The 22,840-nt window shown below is 45.2% G+C and overlaps 1 protein-coding gene across 1 annotated transcript in view; it reads right to left on the bottom strand.

Moving 5' to 3' along the window:
• PSMD1 (proteasome 26S subunit, non-ATPase 1) overlaps positions 1 to 22,840 on the bottom strand; it is a 120,896-nt gene that overhangs the window by 93,140 nt on the left and 4,916 nt on the right. The window contains exons 3-14 of the mRNA XM_054982580.1: positions 22,065 to 22,138; positions 21,684 to 21,853; positions 20,383 to 20,588; positions 19,745 to 19,888; positions 15,652 to 15,878; positions 12,507 to 12,573; positions 9,590 to 9,718; positions 8,313 to 8,401; positions 7,146 to 7,224; positions 3,229 to 3,402; positions 2,774 to 2,885; positions 768 to 964 (exon numbers count right to left, since the gene is read on the bottom strand). Of these exons, the coding sequence (XP_054838555.1) occupies positions 768 to 964; positions 2,774 to 2,885; positions 3,229 to 3,402; positions 7,146 to 7,224; positions 8,313 to 8,401; positions 9,590 to 9,718; positions 12,507 to 12,573; positions 15,652 to 15,878; positions 19,745 to 19,888; positions 20,383 to 20,588; positions 21,684 to 21,853; positions 22,065 to 22,138 (1,668 nt within the window). The remainder of the gene's footprint in view (positions 1 to 767; positions 965 to 2,773; positions 2,886 to 3,228; positions 3,403 to 7,145; positions 7,225 to 8,312; positions 8,402 to 9,589; positions 9,719 to 12,506; positions 12,574 to 15,651; positions 15,879 to 19,744; positions 19,889 to 20,382; positions 20,589 to 21,683; positions 21,854 to 22,064; positions 22,139 to 22,840) is intronic.

The raw sequence follows: 22,840 nt of genomic DNA, 5'->3' as shown, positions 1-22,840 counted from the left end.
CTTCCTAGTCACCAACAGAGACATTAAAAGTTAGTCCATTCTATTCGGGGCGGGGGGGGGGCGGAGTTTGGAATAACTTCTCTGGTCACTTGTTCTGCTGTGGCCCTTTCTGTTAAAGAGCTAGAAACTGCCTGGTTCAATTCTTGACTCGGCTACAAACTCACTGGGTAATGAGTTTGTAGCAGAGTTTGTTGCTAAGCTACAAGAAATGAATTACACGAGGACGTGAACATGAAGGGAGTCGCAATGTTAGCCAAGAAGCTGAGTTTTAAAAGAGATGGGAAGGCTTTGTCAATTTCCCCTCTCTACAGAGGGAAGGAGATGCTGCTCAGAGTGTTTGTTAATTTCCTCTTTGCCTCCAAAGGCTCTGTCAGATTCACTTTCCCTTCTAGGAAGCAAAGAGGAAACTAACAAACCCTCTGAGCAGCCATGGCTAGAGAGAGGAAATTGACAATGCTGTCTGATCTCTAAAACTCAGCTTGCCCGCTAACATTATGACTCCCTTCACGTGCGAGTCCTTGTGCAATTTGTCTCTTGCTGCTTAGCTCTCAGACAACACCCACTCTTACTCACACTATCTGCACTGTGCAGATACTAATGCAGGCCTAACCTCACAAAGTTACTGTAAAGAGTACAGAGAGGTTCCTGAAAGACTCTGAATAGCAACGCATTATCCAGATGCTTAGTGCAAAAGCGGGCAAATTCAGAAGGGCAGAGCATCCTGAATGCAGGTGGGCAGCTTGCTTCTGGGGAAGGGCGATTCTCACCTTATCTCTGCAGAGGCTCTCGATGAGGGCGTCTGCCTCCTCCATTCTCCCGTACATCACCAGGGCAATCCCCACCGCCAGGCCCCGCAAGATCTTCTCATGCTGGGTTTCTTGGGCATAGCCCACCATGTCCTCAATCGCCTGAGCGTTTTTCGATCCCAGCATTACCAGACCCAGAGCCAGTCCAGCCGCTTCACCTTTAGGAAAAGGCATGGATGGGAGGGAACAGAAGCAAAACTGAATGGTCAGATCTCTCTGTCATGTCTGCACCCACATCCATGCCATTGTTCTATGTGTTGGACCATTGCTAATGCTGTGCCTTGATTTCATTTTTCAAATGCTCTAACCATAGCTTTCGTTTATCCCTCTAGCAGTTGAGAACGCAGCTGTGTTACCTGTTCTTTCTTTGAAGCTCACAGAAGTGCCCTTGTACTGTCTGAAATGTTACAGTTTACTCTCATGCATTCCCAGACCATTTCTCGTGCAAACCTGTGGTCTAGCTGGGAGGGGGGAAATGAGTGGGTATTTAGAGCTGTACTTTCCTCAAGTCTTTATTCCTATCGAGGAAGCATGTACTGCTTAGATGCTTTTTTGCCTCTGAGTAACTCTATGGAAATATATATGGAAAAGATTGGATTTCTGAATAAAACCATTTAACCAAGAGCTTGGACTTCTTGCTGCAATGGTACAGGGACCTGTCTACCATATCCCGTCATCCATAACCTCACACTCTCCAGAATCCAACAACAAAAAGATGAAAGATTACCAAATGTCTGAATGCCAAAAGATCTGCGATTTCATTGTTTTGTTCAAAGGCTCTGAACAAGTTACAGATGAATAACAAAAGTCCCAAAGTCATAAAACAATGGTGTACTTTGGGGTTTCTTAAACTGTGACCCTTGAAACCTTCCAGGTGGTTCCCTGGACCATGGCAAACTCCAGAAATGTTCAAGGCTTTTTAATGATGATGATGATGATGATGATGATGATGATGATGATGATGATGATGATGGCATGCAATTTATATACCGCCCTTCAGGACAACTTAATGCCCACTCAGAGCAGTTTACAAAGTATGTCATTATTATCCCCGCAACAAAACACCCTGTGAGGTGGGTGGGGCTGAGAGAGCCCTGAGAGAGCTGTGACTAGCCCAAAGCCACCCGGCTGGCTTCACGTGGAGAAGTGGGGAATCAAACCCGGCTCTCCAGATTAGGGTCCTGCTGCTCTTAACCACTGCACCAAACTGGCTCTCTTTCCCAGTGCTAGCGCTTTCTGCACACCAATACCGCCAAATGAGGACGACCTGTGTGTTGAATCAAACGTCCGTTCAAGCAGCCTCCCTGCCGGCAGCCATCATTTAAGCAAACATGGCGCTCCAAAAGTACGCAGCAAATCAGAAATATGGTCCAGGATAAAAAGTTCTGAACTGCTACTACAGCAAATGCTTAAAGCATTGAAGTAACACACTTACAGTAAAACAAGGTTATAAATGAGAGGCCGAACTCCACAAAAGTGAAGCCCAAACCCCTCTCCTGTTATCCAATGCTCCCAAACTCATTCCAGGACAGGACAGTGCGCAGCCTTAAACCCAACACCCACTCATAGGCCTCTTTCTCACTGACATACACATTAATGCTATAGATTGAAAAAAAATAAAATCCTGCCCTCAAGTTATAGTTGACTTAGGGCAAGCCCTGGTGGGGTTTTCATGGCTTGCCATTGCCTGTCTCTGCAACCCTGGTCTTCGTTGCCAGACAATTAGTCTGACATAAAAACCTCCATACAATGTATTTTGAACGCCTAAAATGTTGTCTTAAAAATCATTTCACTCATTCCAAAAGAGAAAGTATTTCGTAGGGGTTCCCCTCCCCACTAATGCTCCCAAAATTTCCTCAGAAGACACATTTTTTCTTCCTGGGCTTTCCTCCACACCTCTGCACAGCCCAGATATAGGTTAACAAGCCAATCCAGATCAACAGGTATGATTAAAAGTGCCTGCTCACCTGTCACTGCATCGTCTTGGTACAGGTTTGTTTTCAGAAGGTCGTACACATCTTGGCGTGCAGTCCCCATGGCAGCTAAGCCAAGGCCCAGGCTACCCCCATGGCGGACAATCTACCAAAAAAGGGGGGAAAGGACCATTTACGTTCTCAAGAGTGACTATATTCACTTGGGGGAGGAAGAAGAGACAGACAACAACCAATGGGGGAGCATCAAACCCCATTTCACATCACTGACTTGAAAAGTAGCTTTTATATCTGAACGCAAGCCTTATTCCAGGTGCTGGGAAGTCACACAAGGAATTTTACATAATTCTACACATTAAAGCGTTTATTTTCGCTTTGTCGCAGTTGGAGTAAAGCAGCTCAGTTTTGGCTCTACCCAAGAAAAGAGGAGCCGCCTGCATTTCCCTCCCGCTCCCCTCTGGCTCTGCCACCCATCGCATGAGAGCACGTACATCATTGCTGGCGTTCTTGAGCTGGTTCAGCAAGTAGTCGATGATGTCGCCACCGTGGTTGGCATGGATGAGTCCAAGTGCATAAAGCCCACCCCCTTCCTGATAGGCTGAGCCTGGAGACGTGTCTTTGGGTAGATACGTTGCCATTAACTGGAGAGCCTCCTTCTCGTGGCCCTACACATTCAGTACAAGAAAAGAAACAGAATGAAACGCAGACGTGCCTCTGGCTTCTAACGGAAATATTTCCAAGCATGGCCCAGCCAGACCCAATGGCTCTGCACTGTTTGTCCCTGGAACACCTGTACATGGAGGCTCCATTTATCAATCACATGTTGACAAAGAAGTCCACCAGGAATTGGTGTATCCACCTCGGAAGCCAATTAACACAACACCCACTACTACACCTTGTGGCAGTGAATTCTAATTATGTTGAGTGAAGACTTCTGGGTTGGATGTGAAAACCTCCTGGCTTCGGCAGCCTTCAATCCTTCTAAAAAAATTTTCTAGTGTCAGATCGAGGATGCCTAGACTGAAAAAGCAAAATTCAAGTCCAGGAGCACCTTAAAGATCAACAAGATTTTGAGGATATAAGCTTTCAAGAATAAAGCTTGAAATCTTGTTGGCCTTTAAGGTGCTCCTGGACTCATATTGGGCTCTTCGACTGCAGACCCAAATGTCATTCCACCTAGAACTATGGGCAAGTCGGAGGTTGCTTCTTCCCCAGAAACTGCAGTTCTGAAGTAGGAATGCAGTTCAGAATCCTAATTTTGGGGGGGGGGGGCAGGGGAGACACTGATTTGTCTGAGCCACTCGCATTCAGACATCATACCAAATTAGAATTATAGTGAAGACTTCCAAACCCAGGAAGCCTTCGATCATACTCTGCACACAACAGGGAGGGGAGCACATAACCATGACAAATCAAGCTCTATTTCTTCATGCTGTCAAACGTCACCCTCCTATTTATGCTTTGCAAACAAAGTGGGCAGGGGAGCATGAGAGCATAACAAACCAAGTTCCTGTTCATCGCAAACAAACCATATTTGAATGCAGCCATTACTGGTGATGGACTTCAAGTTGGTAACGCATTTCAAGGCTATGGGACATACTGAAAATGACTTTGCGTATACTGTACTATATAGGAGTCATCACAAGGATATGGCGATGTCACAACGGGACCTATTGCAACAGGAGGCATGGTGGACGTTTAAATTGCATACGATGGAACCAAAGGGTCTGAATAATTCATTTGACCTGGCAGCATTCTTATGAGACATTTTAGGAGCACTAGCACTTTAAGAGTTGTGAGGATCTTTAATATACTCTTGACTGATGTAATATTTAACAGCTGTATGCTGTGAGAAGAATTTGCTAACGCCACTTAGTGAATTATAGCTTTGCACTTTGCACGTGAAAATCTTTTGACTGGAGGATTGTAAGTAGGAGGACTGTTTTTTAAGAAGTATTTTTATATAAAAAAAAGTATTTTCATAGAATAAAGATGGATTTTAATAGGTGTAGGAAATTATAATGCAAGAATTGGATGTGTTTTTACCTTACAGTAACTAATGAGAATTAATATCAATCAAATTGGTAATTGTGAGTATGAATATCCCAATGAATGTTTCAAGATCTCTGTATAATGACTGTGTATGTTTCATGTAGATTTCATGCTTGTATCTTATAGGAGTAACTGCTTTGAGAAAGGGGAATCCGGAACGGGCACCTCTTGCTGGCGATCCCGTCAGCAGTTACATCTTTTGAATTTTCCTAGTGGCATGTGCAATAATATGTTTGGATATAAGGAATTATTGAATATTTGAATGAAATTAACATATGTATGGAACACACTGTTGTTGTTATTTGCACTCTTGAATGATATTTAAAAGTTCTTTTGAATTGAATTTGAGGATTCCACATAATTACTTTAGTTAGCTGGGCACAGTTATTCGCATAGTTGCTGCCTTGGGCACTATGGCTGAACGATGGGGTGTAAATAGTTTCAGACAAAAAACCAGCAAGGGAAAATGATGGGATTCCGGTCCCCACTGCTACCACAAAAACAGCTGTCTGCCACTGGGCTCACAGTCACAGGAATCCGTCCATCAAGGCAAATCAGCAGCACTGAATGTAGAAGAACAGTTGGTCACAGAAAAGGGCCTCAGACAGAGCACTGAAAACAGGACAAGAAGCTGCTGTTCAGGCTGCTACAGACCACAAGCTAGGCAGATTAGACTGGCCTGGCTCTCTTAGGCACAGCTGCATGCGCTTATCTGGAGGCAGAGCTCTGGACTGCGGCCAGTAGCTAAAAGTCTCTGTGGCCTTGTAAACCTTAATGATGCTGAGAAAGAGCTGCTGCTGCGTTTGACTCTCTGCTAATCAAAAAAGACTCACAACGTACATTAGTGGAAAGCCCTTAACAATCCATTGGTCGTATTCTTTTAGCCACAAATTGCTAACCCTAGAGCTGAGAGAGCTCTCCCACAGCACCCAGGGAATGTGGTCCGAGGAGAGGACCAGCAGGCAACAGGGCACGCCCGATATATTCCATCTGCTCCTTCTGAGCCAGGATGAGGCCACTCCTAAAAAAAGACCATTTCGCTAGCTAGTTAGTGACACCCGGGCTAGAAGACAGTAACAGGCAACTGCTTTAGGAAACCGTTTAAAAGCTGCAGCCAGGCTGGGAACAGGGAGCCGAGTAGCGAGCAACTCTCTCTGGGGCTCGAAGGTCTCCAAGAACTCCCGGATTGTGTCCAGCCACAGAGTGGGGGCAAGGAACCTGTCTTGTCTGTGTATAGCCATGCCATGTTTATTTGTTTGTTGTATCACTGACGCCACAGTCTTCTGAAGTCATAAGGCCTTAATGCTGACCTGTTGTAATCTCTCCTTTTGCCATGTTAACCATGTTCTCTCCAGATTATAATTATTGCCTTCCAGGTCCAGAGAAGGGCCTCTCCCCTTATCTCTCTGATAAGCATCTTCTAGTTAGAAGCGACCTTGGAGCTTCCAACTGCCAGCTCCAGCTGTTTTGCCCGGACACTGGGAATGTGATATTGTGTACTAATCATGTAGCCATAACTATAAAGGGTTCTCACAGAACCCGTGTAATCTTGCGCACCAAAAACCTATCCATTGCTGGAGCGCAGGAGTTTTCAAGTATATCATAGCCTCTATGTTTTGATTCCTCACTTCTACCAATGCTCTGTGATGGAGTACAGACCTGAACTGTAAAATCCTGAACAAAGCCTTTTCTATGGTTGTTGTGGGTTTTCCGGGCTGTATTGCCGTGGTCTTGGCATTGTAGTTCCTGACGTTTCGCCAGCAGCTGTGGCTGGCATCTTCAGAGGTGTAGCACCAAAAGACACTGAGAGATCTCTGTCTTTTGGTGCTACACCTCTGAAGATGCCAGCCACAGCTGCTGGCGAACCGTCAGGAACTACAATGCCAAGACCACGGCAATACAGCCTGGAAAACCCACAACAACCATCGTTCTCCGGCCGTGAAAGCCTTCGACAATACAAAGCCTTTTCTATTGGAACCTGCTCCTATGAGAACTGGCCCATCAGTTGAGAGCACCAGAGGCCTCCTCCAGGTAGGTGACCCGCTCTTTGTGAATTAGGCGGATGACCCCCAGACAGAAGACCACCTCTCGGATTGTGCCTCCTCAGTGGAACTCCCCTCCCATCATTTGCCATCTTTCAGGAGATCTGTTTTGTCCTGGCTTCTAACCTGCACTACCTTCCTCTGTCACTCTCTTAAATGTTAAATTCCACTGTCATTGTGATTGACAATTCATTGCTCATGTTGCAAAGGGTTGGATCCTGCTATGACTAGCTTTCGGTAGGCAGAACACTCAGAGGTGGACACAACAGACAGTCTCTTTGCTACTCGACGTGCAACAGTTGATTTGGAATTACCTTATGTATGACACCTAGGCTGGCCGTAGCAGTAAACTTTGCCCAGTTGGTAGCTCTGGCAAGCCACTCCAAGTTATCTCTGCAAAGAGAAAAAATTGGGAATTGAGCCGAGTCTTGGAGTCATTCAAACCCTCACATCTCAGGAATACAGGATTTTTAGAAGTTGGGACCTGCCAGGGACAACCAGTTCGTATTCTGATGAAGCAACTCTGGCTGCAGACTACTTGATCGCAATGCTAACTACACCTGCAAGCCACATTCCAAGGACTATCTGCATTCTAAGTGCAAAACTTCCACATCTGTCACCCAGGAAATACAACCGTGGAACTGAAAATAACTTAATTACCTCGAGCAGCGTGTTTTCAATGGTAGTTCTGAGTGAGGCAGAATCACTCTACGTACTTAAATCATTTTCCTGACCTAACCCGGGAGCTCAAAGTTATGCCACATTTTACAAAAAACTATGTGAGGCAGGTTAAGAGGGAGTTTCTCTAAAGGCAAAGGATGGGTCATGGCTGGGCAGAGATCACCTCCTGGTTCTTCCCACATCCCAAACGACCCTTGCATGACAACATGGTGGACTGTAAAACCAAACATAGCACCATTTATATCATGAGTAATCAGGGCCTTTTGCAGGCATTATCTGAACAGTTTTACTATCTTATGGACCAAACGTACAATTTTCAGGAAGGAGGTATCAAATTTTACACGTGTTAAACTGCAAAACAAAACTGTCACGAGCAACACCAATGAGTAACATGAAAAGAGCGATCCAGTTATCCTGCTGAAAAATTCACCTTCCCCTCCAAGCTACCACCTGAAATCTGCAAGGGCAAGAAGAGAGGAGGCAGCACTACGCCTGCTCTCACAGACCTCACTACAGTTTAATTTATATTCACATTAGTTTTGATAATGACTGACAGCAACTCACTTTTCCCAGCCCTTTGACTCGAGAGCCTTTGAATGGGGAGAAGCTGGGGCAGGAGAGAAGAGGGACCTTTCCCCTGCAAAGTGCATGCTCTACCACTATGCCCCCTCCCCATCAGTCGCTTACAGAGAGCTAAAAACCATTTTCCGTCCGCTAGGCTCTCATCAGAAATTATTTCACATCCTCTTTCGCCTCCCCCACAAGAAAGGTTGCATGCTACCAGTTCTGCCCGCTTTTACCTAAGGAACTGGTCACTGGTTGTTCCACAGTGCATAAAGGAGTTGGCTATAACTGTTGCTGTGTGGCAGACAGAATTCCGCACAGCATCCTGCGGAGAAGCAAAACAGCGAAGTTACTAAACAGCGAGAGAAAAACTGTGCCCCAAACACTGATTTGCAGTCTGGGCGACACAATTCTGAGAAGCTGCTGACAAGTTCAAAAAAGATTCAGAGGACAACAAAGATAAATAACTAAACTCGTGAGGAAAGGCTAATGAAGCTGAGTATGTTTAGCACAAAGGAAAATGCTTCAGGGATAACATATGACTAGTTGGCAAACGTTGAGGACGACATCAATGGGGAAGGGGTCTGCCTTACCTAGGGATGACAAGAGGGGCTGACGTTGGTCTCAGAATTCAGGGAAGGAGATATGAGGCTGGACTAGGAATAACTAAAGCTCGGATGCAAGGAGCTGCTTGAAAAACATGCCCACGGACAGAGCGGGATTGCTAACTTTCAGCCCCATGGCATTGGGAAAGCCACCTTGGAAATGCCCCCCAACTTCAAATGTGAGTTGCCATACAGCATTTGCGGGCACAAGGGGAGAGTTATCCCACAAACTAAAATCCAGAGCACACATGGGCACAGACGGGGTTGCACAATCTGCTCCCTCGGAGATTTAAAAGCAACGCCTGGCCCAGCACCTGTCAGAAGTGTTTCAGCGGCAGGTTCTTCTGCACAGCCCACTGGGAACCCTCCCAAACTTCTCCATGGAACTCTTTAAGATCTTTGCAATGACTCAGGAGTTGATCTTGCCAGGCAGGACACAAGGAAGGGAAACTAGAGATGGTACCCTATGCTAGGGATCAGCAACTGTAGGCTCTGGGCAACAACCGTATGGCCTGTTCCCCCATACAGTTGCCAAGCCAGAGGTGGGAGAAATGTGTGATGGATGCACCGCTAGAAGTAGCAGGACTTCCTAGTGGATCACTGGGTGGCGTGGGGGTAGGGATTTTGAAATCCTGTAGTCCCAACTCCATTTCTAAAGCAGCTTTCTAAGACATCTAGTTGCTGATCAGAACCACACAATTTGTCTGGCTGTCCTCTGAATTTCCTTTGCAGTCTTATCTTTGCCTTAGTGAATGACATGATACAGAAAGAAGTGACTGTCAGCGATATTCAGGTTGCTCATCATTGATGTAAAAAAAAAAATCTTCTCAAATAAGCTACAAAGACAGTAAAAAGCAAACATACTTCCAAGATGCTGAACTCCAAACGCCACTTACCCATTGTCTTACCTTTGTGTTTTTTAGAATCATGAGGTCTGTGTTGTTGTTTCGTATTAAAAACTGCAGGTGTAACTCAATGGCCATTTCACCGCTTAAAATTTTAATCATTTTGGGGATCTGGTCTTTTGACTCGGGGTTCTTCGTACGTACACGTGCAGAAAAAAGGACACAAAAAGACAGACCGTTACCAAAATCTGCTCAACTCTCCCAAGTGTGAAATTCCTGTTGACAAAATCGTAGTTGCTAACAGCTCTTTTGCAAGATGGTATTTTCCAGGCGAGCAAGAGGATCTGTATTACTTGCCCTGCCGATATGGGGTGAGCGGGCTCCCTTCGACAATAGCCCCTCATCCTCCACAACCTTCGTTTGTTATGATTTGTTATCAAGCAGGTCTCTGTAGAAGCAGCGTACAAACTGACTAAGTGAATAATAGGCTGGATCTTATCATCTGGCGGTGAAAAGCGCTGGCAGCTGCAGGTCTTCCCAGCTTACTCCCCACTCCTGCCACTTCCAACTCAGGGAAAATTTATTCCAGGGGTTGCAAGAAGCACTTGCAGTTATAGCATGGATGAAAAGGCTGCAGTGGAGAGGGGACAGAGGCTGAACCACTCCCTCATGGCTCTTCTATGAACCAAATTCATTCTCTTTTGCCCTGGCCTGTAACTTTTCTCCCTGGGCCCTCTGCTTCGTTTCTTGTTTGATTCTGTCCTCTTCAGTGGCCATAGTGATAAGTACGAACACTGCTCAGAAAGTGTAAAACAGTTCAATTTATTTATTTAGAATATTTACTTCTGTGCCACCTCTTCAGGGTCCTGTACATGGTGGCTTATAATAAAAAAAGAAGCCATTACAAAATATTCTGGGATTGTTTCCTCGGATTGCAGCGGGAAATTTGCCTTAGGAGTAGGTAAGGTTAGGAACATGAATGCCCAGTTTTACTCGACCTGATACCTTGTTTTAATAATTAATTGCAAAGCAGCTTGCTGTATCTTGCACATGTAAAGGATTGCACGCCTCTAGACGTGTGCGCAATACCTTTTACTTACCAATAAATAATCAATGTCAAACTTCAGCCTTCATCCCTCCCATAAAAAAAAAATCTGGAATTATGGCTAAATGACTTACGGGCAAAAAGCTCAGACAACTGTCAAACCTGCCTCTCTACAGGAAAAGAAATACTTTACTACTGAAGGGCAAAGAGCTGAGGGGCATAATATCCAAGCAAGCCCAATCACCTCCCACAACAGAAAAATCAGGTCAGTTTTATTTGTGAAAGAGAAGACGGCAGGACCTACCAAAGCTCTGGCTGTTCTATTTATACACACACAGGTTTTAAGACAAAGGCCTGGTTTACACTGGAGCCCTAAACAGAGCAGCCACATATTAAGAAAAATTGCTGCGCAACTGTAGCAGCTAGTGGTTCAACAGCTGCAATCGCTATCTGCAGATTCAGGCACGCACCCAGGCAGAGGGCTAATCTATCCCAGCAGGTCAGAGGTAACTACGAGAGCAAAACGTAGCTTGCTCCTTCCTCCTTGGTCCTGCTGCTAGAAGCCGGGGATTCCTAGTGGGTGAACAAGCAGGCCAGAGGCGAGGAGAGATAGATGAGAAACTTTAATGAAATGCTATCAGCAGTTTCAGTCACCTAGCTGCCCCTCACCATGCAGAGGCTCCATTTAGCATGTTTGTCTCTTAAAAGGTGCCTGTGATCAGCTGTAATGTGGGAATGGGCCTTAGGGGAGAGAGAAAGCTTCAGGAGCTCATACAAGTTGTTGCTGGACTAACTGGCCAAGTTTCAAACACAGTGCAACCACCGGGAAGACCGCGCCAGCTTGGCTCCTTTCCTTACAGCAAGGAAAGTACCTCTTTGTAGGAGGGCTCTCTCCCAGAGATTCACAACCCAGAAGCAGGTTCTCTCTTGAGCTAATCCAGTTCAAGTACTTCTGTTCCATCTACATTCCAGGCTGGTGGGTGGGGAGATATTAAGCTCCGGAATGCTCTGGGCTTCTCGGGTGCCTCCTGTGCGCTTTCGCCTTGGCAGGGCTCATTATTCACAAATGAAATGGCTCACGAACTTAAGGCTTCCCTTGAAGTGCCCCACTTAAGCAGCTTTAGCCCTGGAGGTTCTTTCCAGCTCCTCTCCTCTGCTCAGTGTCACTGCAAAAGCCCAAGCTTGCGTCCGGCTGAAGGTCATCACTTTGTCTTGCAAGTCTACCTCGATCCACACCCCTGCAAGCCTTGAACACATTTTCCATTAGGTCCAGCGAATGCTTTGGGAGCTCACGGTACTATGAGAGTGTGGATGCTTAGTGCCTGTGGAGCTGACCCCTGCCTACCTGAAAGACGTCTAAGAAATCCCGACAGCCTTCTGAGACTGAGAAATCAAACAGCGAGACAGAGTTGTGCTATATTAAATAAGAATACGCTTAGGATTCAGATGTTTTTCACTGTGCTCTATTTCGTGCTTCCTCCTCCTAGGCTTCACAAGCGGCCGTAAAGTAAACCTGTAGTCATTTAAGCATTTAGAATTGCAGCCAGTGACTAAATAAGGCATTCCAGAGTTCTCTGCTATAAAGGGACAAACCTCAGCAAAACACAAAAAAAACCCTCAACACCCTGTAGAGTCAAACAGCAATACATCTCTACGCAAGCCAGCCCTTTTCACAGACACACACACACAATCTATTAACAGAGCATTCCACTCCAGAGGGACGGGGAATTACAAACTGGAAAAGTCACTGGTTGTCTCAGAATCCAGCAGTAACAGCGCAAGAGCCTGGGTCAAGCTGACACAGGACTATGGCCTGGTATGATGTGCTTTGGGGAAGCAACCACGCTGCGGAACCACAAAGTCTTTCAAGGCAGCAGCACGAGAATACACAGGCCAATGCTGAAGGCAAGGAAACATTCACGCAGCCGTACTTACGTTGCTTTGGACAGACTTCCCTGCAGCCACGGGGCTACCCACCTTCTCCTCCGTCTCCATGGTATCGCTGGAAAAAAACAAACGGAACAGCCTCGTTGGCATCATGGACTTGGTGAGACTGCTCTACAGTGAGGTTCTGGCATGCTGCAGAGGGCTCAGCAGCAGGCCAAAGACGACCGGGTGTCTTGCAGGCCTAGCTCTGCTACTGAGCCTGCGAAAGCGGGGAGGGCGGAATACGAATGTAATAAATTAAATTAAATTAAATACTAGGCTCCACATCTCCTAGAAAGGGCAACTTCAGGTCTAGATAAAGCCTGAGTGTCAATTTACATATATTCAAAGCAAACAAAAAGACCTAACAAGTGTCTGTTTATTCCTCTCCCGGTCTCTGTTCTTTTGCAATGCTCCAGATAAATCCCTGGAAGAAAAGCCTGGTCAAGCCAACACTCCCACTAACGAAGTCCTACCTCAGGTGCGCACCAGCCCTGCTGCATCACACCAAAAGGGCCTGCATCTGGTCCTGCACCCCATTTCCAAAGTGGCTCTCTAGAAAAGCCACAAGCAAAGTGCAAACGCAACTGCTGCCGATGTTCAGGCACACACTGCACACTGGGGCACAGCTCGGCTTCCAACCAGAGCTCAGGACAAGCCAACGTCTATCCAAATCCTTTACAAGAGCCGCACTAGCACAGTGGTTTAAGTGGCTGGGCTGTGAATCAGCATTAGCTAGTTCAACTCCCACTCCTGCCATGAGCTCAGCAGGTGGCCGTGGGCACGCCCCTCCTCTCAGCCCAATCCTCAGCTATATTGTGGGGAGGATAACAACACTGACTGTGTTCACAGCTCTGAATGTGGCACTCATCTGTCCAGAAGGGTGGTATATCGGCACACCATCACCCTCATCCTCATCCCCGCCGCATGCATTTTATGAAATAAAAATATTAACATGATCCAGTGCTAAAGCTCTCTTTCCAGATCTCCTGGCAATTCGGTGGAGGTCCTGAGCCTGACTGCTGTGGTTAAATGGCTAAGAGCGAACAAAAACTGAATGCTGACAAGATGGAGGCACTGCTGGTTGGGAAGGCTGAGGCCTTGAAGGACATTGTGATTCCCAATCTTGACGGGGGTCCACACGATACTTGCTGACTCAGCCAAGAGTCATGGGATTATGCGGGCCCCAGTATTACTGCTAGAGAAGAAAGTTAACATAAAAAATGCACTCTTCCATTCTCATTTAGCTGGAAGACAGCCCCGTACACTGACTCTGTGGAAATCAAAGGTAAACACCCACAAGATACAAAAATTCAATTCATATATATTTGTAAGATATTTCCATTCATATGATTCCAAAGTATCAAAAGTGCAAAGTGCTCATAACTACTTATACAAAATGTCTATACAAAATGCCTATACAACAATTCTATACAGAAGTCTTACTTGGTATAAATACATTCAGGGTAATATCATTTCATAGCAAACAGTCTATGTCATTTCATAGCAAACAGTCTATACGCGTGTAAAGAACATCGCCGCCCGTACCGGGATGTATGAATGATTCATTTCTCCTAAAGTCTACATTTGGTGGTATTAAATAGAAGCTCCTGAAGAAGCAGGCGCGAAATCTGCTCGCAGCCGGCCTCAGATTGAGCATTCTATGGGAGCATGTTTCATCACGCTATCCCAGGGGGGAAAGCAGCCCCGCCAGTACATTTTCTCTGGCAACTATACCTCCACCGTATTGGAATGAAATAAAAATTAAGAAGTTTACACTCCAAGATATGGAAACGAGGAATGAAAGATTGGCTCTAAGATTTTAAGATAGTGTGGAGTCCATTGTCTCCCGGAATTGGTTTATAGACTGTTTGCTATGAAATGATATAGAACTGTTGTATAGGCATTTTGTATAGACATTGTGTATAAGTAGTTATGAGCACTTTGCACTTTTGATACTTTGGAATCATATGAATGGAAATATCTTACAAATATATATTTTTCTGCTACCCATACATTGACTCAGCTGATCTAGCCCTGAGGATCCATGTCACAATAATATCAAGGCCAGACTACTGTAATGCACTCTGCATAGGTCTACCCTTGCAGTTCACCGAGAGGCTCCAGTGGGTACAGAATACTGCAGATCAGTTTCTATCAGGGTCTAAGCAGAGCGTGCATATTACGCCCATTCTACTGTCAACAATCAGTTACTGTGGTTCTGGCTATCATGTACAAAGCCCTTCATGGCCTTGGACTCACATACCTGGTGCCTCCCCTGCTTTGCTCCCCAACTACAGCTTTACTAGCAAAACTTCTGAAGGTTCCACCTTCCAAAGGGATATAAATAACAGCTGCCCATAATACCAGCCTCCTTCACTGTCCACCCCTGCTCCCCGCTTTGTGGAATGGCCTGCCTGGGAATATCACGGAGGCCCTCACAGTTCTATCATTTCATAAAACAGAATTCAGGAAGGCATTTTTATAACTGAACCAGGCTATAGAATGGAATGGTTCAGGAAGATGTTTTTGTACACAGAATAGGATTTAAGTCTTTTGCACTGTTACTGTATTATCTTCTTATTTTTAATGCATTGCCTTCTACTTTTGTTTTCAATTTTCTGCATTTTTAAGGTAGGTAAAAAAGTAAAGGTAGTCCCCTGTGCAAGCACTGAGTCATTACTGACCCATGGGGAACGTCGCATTGGCAGACTTTTTACGGGGTGGTTTGCCATTGCCTTCCCCAGTCAGCTACACTTCACCCCCAGGAAACTGGGTACTCATTTTACCAACCTTGGAAGGATGGACGGCTGAGTCAACCTTGAGCCTGCTATCTGAACCTGGCTTCCGCTGGGATCAAACTCAGGTCATGAGCAGAGCTCAGGCTGCAGTACTGCAGCTTACCACTCTGCGTCATGGGGCTCTTCTTATTTTTTAAGGTATTTCATGTCTTATATGGTTTTTTGTTTGTATCACTGTCTAATTTTGTGATCTTAGTCCTATTGCATTATTTACTATGTTTATTTATTTATATCATATGTCTTACGTTGTCTAACCAAATCATTTTTCTGTTTTGTAATCCGCCACGAGCCTGCCTCAATGAAAAAGTTGGGCTATCAAGTCAATAAAGAAATACGCTAGCTGGCTGGCTTACCCTTCTTTTTCTGACCCAGGGACAGTCCCTGTATTAGTTGACCCAGGCACAGAAGCAATAGGGGTCCCGACAGTCCGGAGGTTCTGGATCACAGAGGAGAGGAACTGCTGGCTGGCACTTTCGTACAGATCGAAACAAATCTGGTACGCCATGAGAAGGTTGTCTTCCTTCACCAGTTTCTCCAAGATGTCGCTCACAGCCTGTGGATCGTCTAAGAAAATGAGGCACTACAAGACGGAGAGAAAAGCTGGAGTCAGAACGCACCTCGCAGTGGAAGGATGAACTTCCAAAGGGCTTTTGCTCTTCCAGTGATTTCTCACTCCTGCCTGAGAGTTCCCAGAAAAAAGCTCTAAATAAATGATTACTAGAATTGGATACAGACACGCGGCATTTGCTGCCATAGCACAAGCCTCTCGTTAGTTAAAACAAACCTCCTTCATCTGAGATGACTGACGAACCAATTAAAAAACAAATCTGTATGACAAAGAAATGGCACATGAACTGTACAGCAAAACCGAGCCAATACGCACGCACACAAAATCCAACAACTTATACCCCAAAAGCCCTTTTTTGCAGCACCACCTTGTGATATCTTTGGAAGGACTGTATGTGTGTGGGGGGGGAGGGGGGGAACAGTCGTCCTTCAGCATGCCATTCCTGCAGTGCTGGTGCCACAGCCAAAGAGCTTCTAGATCTTGCTGGGGAGGACAAGATTCGCTAAACAGCAGGCACTACCAGGAAAACCTGGGTGAGCCCAGTGGGTCCATATGGAGAGCCAGTCCTTCACATGGGAAGATCCCAGATTAAAAGAGCTCAATAGCTCTTAATTCAGCACCCTGAATAGAACCCCAAAACACAGAGGCAATCAATTAAGTTGTTCTAGTCTTGGTGTTATAAGACTGCAGCATTTATCATCATCAGGGTCAATCAGAGAAAGGGGCCACATGGAAAGTCTCTTCCCTAGCCTCTCCTCCAGCACGTGGGTGATTAGACCAAGTGGGAACTGGACTTCCAGTCTCTCTAGAACATACACTTCTCCCACTGCCATACCTCCCATACTCCAGCACCTCGGAGAGTACACGTATCCATCACATTTGTCCTGACCAAGGACTTCAAGGCTACATATGTAGATGGTACAGGGACTTGCCATGGCTGGTAACTCTGAACCCAGTGCTGCCACCTCCCAACTGATGGGTGAGGCCATGCCTACTCCAGAAGAGGCAGAAGGTGCTAAAAGGTGCATCAAGCCTCCTAGATCCAGAGGAGTGAGCCGTGTTAGTCTGTAGTAGCAAAATCGAAGAGAGTCCAGTAGCACCTTTAAGACTAACCAACTTTACTGTAGCATAAGCTTTCGAGAATCACAGTTCTCTTCCAAGTCTTGCTATCTTTGCCCGAATTATGGACACTTTCAGGAAAGTCACTACACAGGCTAAACATCCTAAACAAGAGAGAATACATTATTTTAAATAATTTCACTTTTATTGATTATGATAGCTGTACTCATATAAACATACACACTGCTCAAGAGGCTGCTGTTCCTGGAATTTTGCTATGTTGATAAAATAAAGCCTTTCTGGAGAGAATGTGTCAACTAGATCTCTTGCTAGGAAACCATGAAGAGAGAGACTGTGGTGAACTAACACAGCCTTCTTCTCCTCTCTTGTAATGGGCTAATGAAAACAGCTGTTCCTTGATTGCATTGAGTTGATCGTTAGCACCATGTGGAAAAACACACACACACACACAAGCCTAAAAGGGCCCCCCCCCCCGGATATAAATGGGTTTGATACTTATTCTGTTAGCACTGCAGCACTAAATACAAATCTCCAGGTAAAGGGAGGGGGCTAGAGGTCAGCTCTTGCTAGGAGAATCGCAGAGAGCGACGGGATCCTTGGGATGTGTTAATAAAGCAATTCCTATGAAAGTGATAATGTGCAGCAATACAGTAAAGTCGGTTAGTCTTAAAGGAGCTACTGGACTCTTTTCAATTTTATTGCAGCATAAGCTTTTGAGAGCCACAGCTCTCTTCATCAGATGAATCACAGTTCTCTTCGTCAGATGCAGGGCTCTAGCCTCCTAGACTCAGCCAGTGTAGTGAAGATGCCAGCTCTGCTGCCAGGGCAACGGGGACCGGGCCAATCACTCCACGGAATTGGGGGTGGGGGGGAGACAGTGAAACTTGCATGAGCGGTGCAGATGTAACTCTGGGCCAAGAAGGACTCTGTTTGGGTCTCCGAATGCTGAAGCAACCAGGATGGAGGAGGATCATGAGCCGCCCTGAGCCCATCTGTGGGGAGGGCGGGGTATAAATCAAATCAGATCAATAAATAAACCATGGAGGTAATCCCCATCTCTCCAAAGGTGAAGCCTGGGGGGGAGGGAGCACAGGGGTGGCAGCCAGTCCTCCAGCGGAGTTCTGCCTATTTTTATCCTCATAACCACCCTGTGAAAAAGGTTAGGCTGAGAGACTGACTGGCCCAAGGCCACCCAGCGAACTGTGTGACCAAGCAGGAATTGCCTCTTTTCCCACACAAGTGAATGAAGTGCTGTGGAAACGCTTGCCAAAGAATCTAGCCAGTTCACTAAAAGCACCGGCTTCTCTTGAAACGGTAGCAGAAAAGGAGAACGTATGAAAGAACTGGGCTTTTAACCAGAAGGCTCTGGGATGCACAACAATTATTTGGGGAGGTGGAGCCGCCAGAATGGAGACACCACAATTGTCGTGAAAATCCCTCCCCCCAGGCCAAAAATGTTACCTGTTAATACAGGCTTCATGGTGCTGTTACTTCTGATAATATATAAATGCTAGTAATTCGATCAAGATGGGTAGCCATGTTAGTCTGTCTGTGGCAGCAGAAAAGAGCAAGAGACCAGCGGCACCTATAAGACTAACATTTGTGGTAGGGTATGAGCTTCCGTGAGTCACAGCTCACATGGTATCTGAAAAAGTGAGAATGTGACTCACAAAAAATCATACCCTACCACAAATTTTGTTAGTCTTATAGGTGCTACTGGACTCTTGCTTTCTACTAGTAATTCGAATTATTTTAATAATTTGGCTGGAAGGCACAATATCCCTGATGAGGCTGGACAGAAGACCGATGTATCCTATGTTCGATTCCATGAAGGGAGATGCATGGTATAAATTACATCAATAATAAAATGCATCAAGGTGCAGGGCAGGGATTCTAAGTTGGTGATGGCCCTGAAAAGTTGCGCTCTAGTTCAGCATTTTAAGAATGCCTGACATCTTGGCTGGGTCCACTCCACAGCCTCAAATCGATCTTAGGAAGCAGCCTGTAAATAACCGCATAGTAAAGAAACAGTCTGTGGTCACTGAGAAGTCTAGCATTTTAGCTGCTCTTCAGCCAGGATAAGACCTGAACAGCCTCATTGCTCTCTAATGCTGTGGACCATTGATAATGCTGTGCCTTAATATTATATTACTCATGCCATAATGGTTTTGCTGCCACAGACATTCTACAGGGGACTTATCTCTCCTCTCTCTCCTCCCCGAGCACTCCCAGTGCCTCGACTTTGTAACTGACTATTTCATGTTGCAGCTTAATCTTGTGCCTTCCATAGTGTCTAGAGGATATGTAAACTATGTAAAATGTTCCCAGTCCTTTCGCGCTCAAAATGATGTTTTCTGTTCGGAGGGGGGAGCAGTGATTGTGCTTAAGAAGAAGGGGCTCTTCTTAGTTTCCTATTCCTGTCAAGTTATTGTCTACCTGCTTACTTGCTTACCTTGCTGCTGAGTAATCCTATGGACCTTTCTATGGAAATGATTTGATTCCTGAATAAAAACTTTTAACCAAGAACCTGGACTTCTTGCTGTATGGGTACAGGGGTCTGTCTGCCATAGCCTGTCATCCAGAGACTGACACTTATCCCCAAAGCAGTTGTGTCAGCATACCTGATTTAAGACAAACTAAACTATGTGCTTGGATGCCAATCCAAAGCACAACAGAGTGTGGGAAGTCTGCCGAAACTGTAAGATTTTCACTCTGGGTAACATATTTAGATCTAGTATATAAATCAGGTTACACACAAGTCCGCCCAAATTTAACTGGCCTGTGGGTTGCGGCCATACCTGGCACACGTTGATGAAGTCAGGCTTCTCCAGGTTCATGTAGATTTTCACCAGAACTCTCAGTACTTGGTTGCGGAACTGCTTATTCTGCATCAAAGACATGCAGAGTTTTAAGCTGTACGCCAGCATCCCAGGAACGTCATTCTGCACAAAAACAAGAGAGAGAGAGAGAACACTTAAGTTGTTTCAAATCCTTTTTCCGGTTTTCAATTATTTAGCAAAGTCTAAATCTGGGGATGGAACGTTATCGTAAGTTTAACTGTACCCTGTACTTATAACATTTTGCTGTAGTTGTGCTCCTACTGGACAGTTTCTCTATGTTGCTTAATATGTCATGTCAATTTGCTTATTTTTTCCTCAACATTGTTTCAGCTCTGAATCAGATTTCTGCTGATTTCAAATCTCTATTTTATTGTTTATTGAATGTCTCAGCTGTTGGTCATATTATTCACACTGTGTAATCCTCCTTGAGTTATCACCGAGAAAGGCGGACTATAAATAACGTATTTTTTTTTTAAAAAAACATACAAGCGAAGCACAACTGCCTGAATTTCCAGATTTACACAGCTCTGAAACCTACGGTGCTGTAGAAGTTCAAAACAGGGTAGTCAGACCTCACATTCTGCACTTCCACTTACCGATTCTAAAATGGTTTTCTCAAAGATATCCAGCCTGCGCGTCTCCAAGGCAATCCCAATGGCCTGCTTGTATTTGTGATCATCTAAGCAGCGCTGGAACATCTTGTTCACAATCCCCTCCAGCCTCGGATCAACAGCCTTCTTTGCTCCCTCGGCCAGCTCTGCATTTTCCACACATTGTTTGGTGTAGTGATCAATGCACTTTGCTAAGGGGAGAGGGAAAAAAAAAACCACAGTACTTACCATAAGCATTACCAATGCTCACAGCTTCAACTTAGCAAGATATCCTCAGCACAGAGTAAAGGCAACAGGAAACCATTCCCCTTTGCCAAGTCTAAAGTCGTGCCCGCCAAAGAAATTCATATTATGATTGCGATTCAAGCTTGGGCTTTGAAGACGTTAACATGATAAAGATCAGCTAACAGCCCTTAATTTAGCACTGATTAAAGAATGAAATGATTAAAGAATGATTAGAGCCCCGTGGCGCAGAGGGGTAAGCGGCAGTACTGCAGCCCAAGCTCTGCTCACGACCTGAGTTCGATCCTGGCGGAAGCTGGGTTCAAGTAGCTGGTTCAAGGTTGACTCAGCCTTCCATCCTTTCGAGGTCGGTAAAATAAGTACCCAGTTTCCTGGGGGTAAAGTGTAGATGTCTGGAGAAGGCAATGGCAAACCACCCCGTAACAAAAAGTCTGCCAAGAAAACATTGTGATGTGACGTCCACCCATGGGTCAGTAATGACTCGGTGCTTGCACAGGGGGACTACCTTTTACCTTATCTTACAGAATGAAACAAGGAATTACAAGAAAATGGTCTACTGCAAATTATAAATGGGGCTGTTAGGTACCTATGTCCCTATTACAGGCAAGTTTCTACAAAACTAAAACTGGAATGGAAATCAGACAAGACTCTTCCTACTGCCTGACAACTGTGGAAAAGCTGATTCAATCTAAGTGTCTACCCTCCTCAAGACGGCCAGCTAAGAGTTTGTAAGGGTTGGCTACCTATCCCACATCCGTTTTCTTCAGAGCAATGCTCTGCTGTTCTGAAATGTCCATATATTCCTTTCCAACCTGATGCAAAAAAGGAGTCTTTTTTTACCGGCATGGTGCCCTTTACTCCAAATGCTGCCAGAATTAAAATACTGGGTTCAGAGAACCAAACAGAAGTACAAAGAACAAAGCAAATAGTTCCGATCTCCAGAATCTGGGAGAACTTTACCAAGTGTCAAATTGGCATAAAGTACTTTCACATGACTCGACCCCTTGCCATAACTCTTTGCTGTTCACAGTGCTAGGCCTTACCAATGATGGTCTCCACGTATTCAGAGTTGTCGTTGACGTTGAAGAGGTTGCCAGCTCCCAGGGCATAGTTGAGCGATTCTTCAAAGGCCCCCAGGTGATAGAACACTTTTGAAGCCACCAAAGCGGCAAATTCACGACTCCGGAAGCCTACATCTTCATACAGGATTTCACTGCAGAAAAGGTGAGGGGGGATCAGTTCGAGAGAGCCTCTTTCCAATAAAAACCAAATATCATATTTCAACCCCAACGTGTCTTGTAGATGATGAAAATTATTGGCTTCATCAACATGCATTTTGTCTACTCAGAGACAGAACATATTTTGACCTTCTGCTTTGCAGAAATTGATTATCCCATCCCCAAGAGACAAACCGCTCATCTTACATTTTGTCCACTGACTCAGAAATCTCTGCCCAGAAGTCATTGACGACAGCATTCAATTTGTGAAGAGCAAATTCCTAAAAAGAGAAAGAGAGAATCAAGTTATCAAAGAGAATTACAATCAGAGTTATAGAAGGATAGAGGTTTGGTCTTCAAAGCATGAACATATGGACAGCAAGATGGCAGCCGTGTTACTCTGTCTGTAGCAGTAGAAAAGAGGAATAGTCCAGTAGCACCCATAAGGCTAACAATATTTGTGGTAGGGTATGAGCTTTCATGAGTCACAGCTCACTTCTTCACAGCTCACTCACGAAAGCTCATACCCTACCACAAATGTTGTTAGCCGTATGGGTGCTACTGGACTCTTGTTCATTTCTACTGCATATGAACAGCAAAGCACTGCAATGTGATATACCTACATCTGAAAGGATGAAGACTCCACCCATCACTTTCCTATTCAATAATACCTACCAGAAGACGTGTCAACCACCTAGTTCTATATTTCACAGATTATAAGACTATGGCAGAGTTTCTTAGTAGTCACAGAGCTTGTGTTTCTCTTTGGCAAGGAAATATGAGTCTTTTAATTAAGAAATTCCACTCAAGTTAAGAAAGAAGTAGAGAAAGCATTCATTGTATCTATCTAGACTAATATGGCGAGAGATGAAAGAGGCACATCATGCCCTCATAGCTGCAAGATGGAGAAGAGGGTGAGGAAAGGAAGGTGAAGACAGAAGGAAGTAGTATCTGACAGTATCAATCAGCACTCCAAAGGGATA

This window comes from Eublepharis macularius, chromosome 6 (assembly GCF_028583425.1).
Source record: "Eublepharis macularius isolate TG4126 chromosome 6, MPM_Emac_v1.0, whole genome shotgun sequence".
In the NCBI taxonomy this organism is placed as follows: domain Eukaryota; kingdom Metazoa; phylum Chordata; class Lepidosauria; order Squamata; family Eublepharidae; genus Eublepharis; species Eublepharis macularius.
Note: the sequence above shows the minus strand (reverse complement) of the source record. Positions and strands in the feature narration are given on the sequence as shown.